This window comes from Balaenoptera borealis (genome assembly GCF_965194805.1).
Source record: "Balaenoptera borealis genome assembly, chromosome: 14".
NCBI classification, from domain to species: Eukaryota; Metazoa; Chordata; class Mammalia; order Artiodactyla; family Balaenopteridae; genus Balaenoptera; species Balaenoptera borealis.
The window spans coordinates 27,028,697-27,037,190 of NC_138875.1; the positions used below are offsets into that span (position 1 = coordinate 27,028,697).

An 8,494-nucleotide genomic window follows, 5' to 3' on the forward strand; every position below is an offset into this window, starting at 1 on the left:
AGTGTGGCCTTTTGTCAGCATGGTGCTTGGGCTCGAAGGGGAGGGAGGGATGTCCATGGGGTGGGGATCTTCCCAAGGGAAGTGGGTGCAGGGAGTGCAGACACCCAGATGCTAGAGCTGTCACGGATCAGCCGTGTAGCCTCAGGCCATAACCCAGCACCTCTCAGGGAAGAGAGCTGGATGCCCTCAAGAGACGGTGGGAGGGGAAGGATGGCGGGGGTTCGTCTGGAGGGCTCTCAGAAGTCATACTCCAGTCTACCTACCTGCGCTGGTCTCAAGCCTGTGATTCCTGGTGTATGAGAACCTCCCCCCAACAAAATATCACCTCTATACAGAGAGGGGACAGTACAGGGGTGTTCCATCATTGTGGCTATTTACATGTCACCATTCTAGAACACATTTAAATTCTGCCATGTAAAGACCACTTAAATAGCACTGTATATGGATCCACAGTTCCTTTTTAACCAGCATGTTGGACCATAATATTTGGATTTCCATGAAATGCAAATTAATTTAATCTCAATCTCATAAACACAACAATCTCAAATTTTTATGTTGCAACCAATTCCAGTCCTGACTCTTCTTCTTCAGCGTTTCTGACCAGCTCTTTTTCGTCACTAATATCCTCAGGACCTCGGTGGAAGGACACACAGAGAGGCTTTTGTTTCTTTTTTTAAAACCCAAAGTGGAATCGTTGTTTTATCCCATTATCATATATAATACATAATCATTTTAAAATTCAAATAAGGCAAAAAAGTGTGTAAAACAAAGTAAAAATTCTCTAAAGCCCTACCCATCAGAGATGGCCATCTTGAGCATTTGGTGACCCTGTTCTCTCTGGCATATTTCCAATGTCTCACACACACACACTGTTCACAGAAGTGTGATCATATTCTACTTGGTTTTTTTAACATATTCATTTTTTTGTTTGTTATTCTCTGCCTTGCCTTTATTCTCGCCCATGACCCTACCCCCATTGCCAGTGGGAACAGCCTGGCATGTTCTTCTGCAGCTGGAGTCTTAACTCCACAAAGCCCTGAGGTCCCACATTTTGGTGATCTTATAATTACGTCTATTAGGAAACATTTCCTTATAACTACACCAGTGAATATTTTTCAGCCATTAAAAACAACAAATTAGGTTTCCCTGGTGGCGCAGTGGTTAAGAATCTGCCTGCCAATGCAGGGGACATAGGTTCGAGCCCTGGTCCGGGAAGATCCCACATGCCGTGGAGCAACAAAGCCTGTGCACCACAACTACTGAGCCTGCACTCTGGAGCCCATAAGCCACAACTACTGAGCCCACGTGCCTAGAGCTTGTGCTCCTCAACGAGAAGCCACGGCAGTGAGAAGCCCGCGCACCGCGATGAAGCATAGCCCCCACTCGCTGCAACTAGAGAAAGCCCGAGCGCAGCAACGAAGACCCAACGCAGCCAAAAATAAATAAATAAATTTATTTTTTTTTTTTAAAACCGAATTAAATATGTACCAGAAGACTTGGAGCAATTCCCAGGAAGTATTGTTGAGTGAGAAAAGTAAGATATGGGAAAGAATGCATTATATGATCCATTTTGTAAAGGGAACACTGAAGTCCCGAATGTGTCTGTGTCTATGTGGGTCTGTGCAGGGTTGGGTGAAATGGAGGGAAATTTGGCAAGATACATCTACAGCTGTTACATGGGTTATCTGAGGTGAAGGCGAGATGCAGGAGGGGTACGGAAAGAGAAAAAGGAGATAGAGCCAAGCAAAAAGGAAAAGAAAAAGAATGCATTTAGAAGAACACCCATATGATCACAGGATTTTTGCATTTATATAGAATTATGTATATTAGTGCATTTGCATAAAGAAATACATTTTAAGTGAATGTTTAAGCAAAGAATGCGATTATATCTCCCTCTTAGAAAATATGGTATGTAACAACAATCTAGATTTATCAAGTGACAAGTTGGGGGCAGAGAGATCTCAAGACAGAATAATGATTTCTTGTGAAGTGTCTTTAAATGGCTGGCTCGTCAGGTGTCCAGGCAGGCCGTCTCTGGGCCCCAGCTCTGTGTCACCTTGTGCAGTGACTTCTCTTCTCCAAGCCTTCATTTCCTTTCTGTGAAATGGGAAGACAAAGTCTACGTATGACTTAGGGTTGTTGTGGGAGTTGATGAGATGCACGAATGCAAAGCCCAGGCATTTAGTGAGCATGCAGAAAACCAAGTTCTTTTTGCTGTTATGTATTTTCATCTAAAAATTGATTTTGCACCACTGGGCACGCTCTTTCAGGGCTGCGTTCCTGAAATCATTAGCCAGTGCCAGGATTGCTTATTTCCAAAGCTGTTAAAATATTAGCAATTTGGATGGGAAAAAAACCATGGCAGTTGTTCAGTCCAAACCTCTAGCACTGCCAATGGGAAAATCAAAGTCACATAGGTAGTAGATGGCAGGGCTGGGGCAGACCCCAGGCCCCCTTACACCCTATGCAGTGTTTTCTCACCATGCCCTCTGACTTCTTCCTTGGTAATTATTGGACTCACTGTCATTACCCAGAGGTTATCATTGGAGGTGGGGGGTAGAGAAGGGACTTTTTGGTCCAAGACCATTTCTCTTGGCCCTGGACTTGCTTCTGCTTGTGGTAGCTTCTTCAGTACGTTGTACTGAAGTACTTTGCACCCCTTTGTACTATGTTGTCCATGAGCACATGCGTGTATGTGTATGCACACGCAACACACACACACACTCATAGTTCAACTCAGCCAAGTGCGAGGAGTTTGGGAGCATACATTTCACAGCTACTTTTCCACTTGGCTTTGCCTGAGATTGTTGTTCTGGATCCCATAGCTCTTCTGAAGGTGACAACACTGGGTAAAACCATTCATCAGTTCCTTTGAAGGGGCAAGGGGATCAGCCTGGTTGGCGTGGAGTGAGCTTAGAGAAAGGCAGACAACAAGTCAGAAAGGTAAACACCGGGAGGAGGGTCAGATCATGTAAGGTCTTGCAGGCCTTTGTAAGGTGGTGATTTTTAATTATTCTGGGAAGCCGGTGGAGGGTTCTGAGCAGGAGGATGACGTTCTTGGGCTTACACCTCCACAGGATCACTTAGATGCTGCGGAGAGGATTCACGGTAGGTAGCGGGAAGCAGGAAGACCAGTTAGGAAGCTGACACGTTCCAGGTCAAAGATGGTGGTGACTTGGATGAGAGAGGCAGCAGGGCGGAGAGTGAGATAGCGCCTACTTTTTCAAGTGGGCTGATTCTGGACATATTGTGAAGATGGGGTCAATGGGAATTGCTGGTGGATCGGATGTGGAGTGTGAGGAGAAAAAGAAAAGGAAAATCAAGGAGCAACTAAAAATATGGAGATGTCACTCACTGTCAATTTTCAGATAAACGAGACCCATCTTCACATTTTAATGCAGACATTTTCCGCCCTAAGATCCTGTCACCTGGGGAAGGAATCACTTGTGGATGCCCAGGGTCCTGGGGGAGGGCGTGAGCCTTGGCTGGTGCGCACTAACCTCCCCGATTCCCCCCACCTTCCAGGTACTTCTTCAACTGCGACTGCCTCATCCCCCTCAAGAGGAAGAGGAAGTACTTCAAGGTTTTTGAGGTCACCAAGACTACGGAGAGCTTTGCCAGCAAGGTCCAGAGCCTGGTGCTGGTCAAGTACGAGGTCATCGTGACGACGGGCTATGAGCCAGGGGCGGGCACCGACGCCAACGTCTTCGTGACCATCTTTGGGGCCAACGGCGACACGGGCAAGCGGGAGCTGAAGCAGAAGATGCGCAACCTGTTCGAGAGGGGCAGCACCGACCGCTTCTTCCTGGAGACACTGGAGCTGGGCGAGCTGCGCAAGGTGCGGCTGGAGCACGACAGCAGCGGCTACTGCTCCGGCTGGCTGGTGGAGAAGGTGGAGGTCACCAACACCAGCACCGGCGTGGCCACCATCTTCCCCTGCGGCAGGTGGCTGGACAAGAAGCGGGGCGACGGGCTCACCTGGAGAGACCTCTTCCCTTCCGTCTGAGGGCTAGAGGCCCTCGCTCCCCCGTCCCACCAACTTGTCCCGACCACACCCGCTACCCCCGACCTTGGCTTTCAGCAGTCCTTTCCTGAAAGCCTCCTGGAGCTGGGACTGGGGGCCAGAGCTCCATGGTCCTTCAGAGGCCACTGTGGGCAACGGCTTGTGGGGTCCTCCACCTTCTCGGGTCTCCTAGATCCAGATGAATCCATCAACCTGTGTCATAATCCATTGCTGCACAAAAATAACTTTTTGCATTTTCTTTTTCAATAATAGCAGTGACCAGGCTGAGGCTTGCTGCCAGGCGTGGATGGGAAATTGGGGCTTCACCCAGGGGATAGAAGTGGGGAAGAAGAGGCCATCAAGATGATGTATTTTAAGCAAAAACTAATTAACACTTTTTTCCCAGAAAAGCTGGGCTAATTAAATTATTAGCAACCACACCCTGCAAAGGACTCATCTGGGCATCTGCTCACTTAGATATGCATCCTGTTTCCCAGTTTCAATAAATCCAGTGGCAAACAGAGAAAAGCACCAGGAGGAAGAATTTTAGCTGGAAGGATCTATGACCCTGTGAACAGGTACAGGATTCTTTCTGTCACTTTACAAAGGACGCATTGCCAAGTACCGGCTGGCTGCCCCAGCCAGTGATAACACAGTTGAGAGCCGGAGACCTGAGCAGGTGATAGGGTGCGGGGAATAGGGGGAAGAAGGTGCCTGGAACAGTGCCTGGAACCGCCTGGTCCCTGATGCACCCGGGCTTGGAGGGGAGGAGGGCATCGGCGGTGTTTAGCACGTGTCACCTATGGCTCGCTGTGGGCAATGTGGACTGAAAGCTGAGAAGGGATTGGAACAAAATGAAGATGTGGTCTCTGCCCTCGAGGGGGATGTGACCCTGATGGAGAGGCAGCAAGAGAACCATATATTCATGTGCGTGCACAGATGTGCACATACACATACACACACACACACACACACACATCCTGATCAACAATCACAGCTGGAGTGCAGTACAACTCAGCCTCTGACTTCTGATTTTCCTGCGGAGGCAGGGGTGGGACTGAGCAGAAAGGTGCATCAGGCCAGGAAGTCTTCCTGTAGGAGGTACCCAGTACCAGGGTTTCTGCTGTGTCACCATGGACCCTCTAGCCCAGACAGGTGTAAACTTGGTGAGGCTTCATGGCTCTGAGCTCTCGGAGACCCTTGGAGAGAGGCTGTGGCAGTAAGCACAGGCCCGGAGGCAGCAAGAAGCAGTCTTGAGTCCCAGCTGTTCCTTTTCCCTGCTGGGAGAGCTTGAGCACATTGCCTCATCTCTCAGGCCTCAGTTTTCTCATCTGTCAAATAGGACGAATGATAATACCAACCTTGTAGGCTACTATGAGGACTACGTGAGTTAAAAGGCAGACAGTTAATTCAGTGCCTGCACTGAAGGGTTTGTCCATCATGTTAAACAAGCAGGACTTAAGGGGGCTGGGGTGGGGTGGGGGAGAAGTAATCATTAAACAGCTTTATTTGTATCTTTTTCTGGAGCCGGTTCTTCCCTTGTCCCTGGATGAAAATTAAGGCAAGCCTCATAACTCTTCTGGACTCTCATAGGTAATAAAACGTCCAACAACAACTTTAAAGTCACAAAGTCCATCTCAGTTCTGTAATTTAAATGTGTGGCTCCAATACAAAGGCCAAAACATTCCACTCAGAGTTGAGTCTCCTCCCATTCCCCAGTTCAGTCCTATCACAAGTGGTAACGAGAGTGAGTGAAGAGCGAGCGTGTGGGTATGTCAGTGTGCACACGTGTGTATGTGTGTGTATGAGTGAGGGGTCAGCCTCACCTCTCGTCCCCACCTTGCCCTTTTACTCCTGTTCCCCACTCTAGCTGACCCCGGTTTCCCACCCCTGGGGGGGAGGGAGGAGAGGTGACGAGGACAGTTTCCTGTTGGGGGCGCTACTGTGGTCAGTGTCCTTTCTGGACCGGCAGCTGTTTGGAGCCTTCCTCCCATGAGCACTTGGGTAGGTTCTATCTCAGGCCCTTCACCACCCCCCCACTCTGTCTTGCTTAGGATCTAAGACACCCAATAGGAGGTCTTCTGGCATCCTTTGCTCTGACAGACTCTGGGCATTGAGGCCACTTGTCTCTGCCATCAGCGGCCAGTCAACCCATCCCTCATCCCCACGATTTCTCTGGACACATCCCTCTCTCCAAATAGCCCCACTGAAACCCCAGTCATTAGCCTTGGGCAAAGGGCAGCCAAATGGAAGGGAGGGAGGGAGGAAGGAAGGAAGGAAGGGAGGGAGGGAGGGAGGGATACTCCCAGCCCACCCTCAGCTTTTTCTGAAAATCCTGCCCTCGTATATACGGCCCCTTTCTCAGGCTCTCCATCCTCTGTCATACCTGGAGGACAAGGCTCAGCTCAAAGTTAAAATCGCTTTCTGCCGCGTCCTCTGGCAAGTGCCACTCAGTCTCACTATGGAATGTATCATCTATTGTCTTGTTGAACCAGCCAAGATTGGATGGGAAAAGCCCCTTGTTTTGTCAGTTGCTGATGTGCTCAATAAATGTTGGCTCACTCTTACTGGGATAGGGCAGGCCTGGTTTGGGGACATACCCCATGACCTGAGTCAACTTTCTTTCCATCCCTTACCTTCCGTGCCTCCTCTGCTTCCTCGCAGGGGACTTGTTAAGATCAGATGAAACTACTGCTGTGAAAGCCCCTTCGAAACTGTTATGCCTTCCGTTCATCCGGGTGCACTTCATCTCACACGGGGCACCCCCCCACCTGCCTTGTTCCCCAAGTTCTTGGGACCTGGGCCGGTTGCCCACAGCTCCACGTCCAGCATGTTACCCTCCAGCAAGGCCACACCCACCGTCGCCTCTGCTGTGCCGCCTCTGGGGCTGTTCCTTGTGCTCTAAGTCGCCTCGCCACCGTCCACCCCTCCCTCCCACCCTGTTCTGAGGCCCCAGGCTTGGAGGGTATAATAGTCAGTAAAAAAAGTCAGACAGAGAAAACAAATATGGTATATCATCACTTAGGTGTGGAATGTAAAGCAAACAAACAAACTGTTGAATACAACAATGACAAAAAACAGACTAGACCAGTCTAGCCTCCCTGCTTTGTAGGGGCGGGAACTGAGGACCAGAGTGGGCCTCTGACTCACCAAGGGTCCCACAGGGGCAAAGCTGCAATTGCACTCGGCTATCTGACGCCCTTCACACTCTGCGGAGGAGGTGGGGGAGATGTGCACATCGGTGGAGCGGGGAGTCTTGCAGAATCCACGTGTGTCAGGTCCCATCCCCACAGCCCTGCGTCTTTGCGCTGGCACTGCCTTTCCCTTGGAGCCCTACACTTCTCCTTCCTCCACCCAGGTTGCAGGCAAAGGTCGAGGGAGACCCACTTCCCAGGGTGTTGGGGAGAAGGGTAGAGAAAGGAGGAGCCCCTGCTGCCCTCTGCTCCCACCTGCTGCTGCCCCCGAGCCTGCCCTCTGCCCTGAGGAAGGGGTGCCAGACACCCAAGAGAAGCCCCCAGGGGAGGGCTCCCTCAAAATCTCACCCCGTCTGCCTCTGGGCTGGGCTTTACCTCTCAATTCCTGCCTCTTCCTTGCAAGCCGGCACAGGAATCCCCCTTTTGGCAGGGCAGAAAGGAAAGCTGGGATCGGGAGAAACAAGCAGGCAGCCCAGGGTGCAAACTTGAGGGAGGCGCTAGACCTCAGGCTTATGCAAAGGCAGGGCTGGCACCCGAAGCTGGGGCTTCCTTAAACGTTGCACCCAGGGCATCTCTCTTGCCTCACCCTCAGCCCTGGCCCTAGAAGAAAGACAATCTTCTACCCAAAGCCCCCACAAAGCTCTGTACCCCAACAGTCCGAATTCCAAGGCTGAGACCCAGCAACCAGCCATGGGGAAGATGATGACATACGCCTCTCTTGGGAAGGTCCCTCCTGAATCCCTCTCACACCAAGGCCCCTGCTGCCGACGTGGCCCCTGGTCATCACTGGGGTGGTCAACCATGGCAGGTGGCCCTGGATACCACCTCTCCTCCAGCCAAGACCAAACCCCTCACCTGGGCTCTGGGTGAAGAAAACAAAAGAAGGAATGGTCTCCTTCTCACCTGCACCTCTGTTCCATTTCTATGGTCCTCACCAGACCTACTCATTCCTTCCCCAACCCTACGCCACCCTCACACTGACAGCTCACATTACTAGAAAGTTCTTTTTTATAAGGATGGCTTCTTGAGTGCCAAGGTTTTATATCAGTGTGATCTTTCCCCACTTGATTTAGAGATAAGTCGGCATTAAAGAATATTTGGAGAAAACCTTAAATGTAATGCTACAAATACAAACAAAGCACTTCCAAATAAATATCCCGGGGGTCCACATTAAAGAAAAAAGACTCATTCTCAGTTAGCACAAGCTACTTACACAGGAACTGTTGCACCAAAGTCTAAGAAACACTTGCTCTTAAGCAGGTTAAACAAAAGCCTTCGATCTCATTTCCTCAGCTCT

At 50.3% G+C, this 8,494-nt stretch overlaps 1 protein-coding gene across 1 annotated transcript in view; it reads left to right on the forward strand.

Moving 5' to 3' along the window:
* LOXHD1 (lipoxygenase homology PLAT domains 1) overlaps positions 1-6,123 on the forward strand; it is a 218,633-nt gene extending 212,510 nt beyond the window's left edge. Inside the window, exon 41 of the mRNA XM_082353369.1 lies at positions 3,526-6,123. Coding sequence (XP_082209495.1) covers positions 3,526-4,006 — 481 coding nt within the window. The 3' untranslated portion in view covers positions 4,007-6,123. The remainder of the gene's footprint in view (positions 1-3,525) is intronic.
* Positions 6,124-8,494: the final 2,371 nt, after the last annotated feature.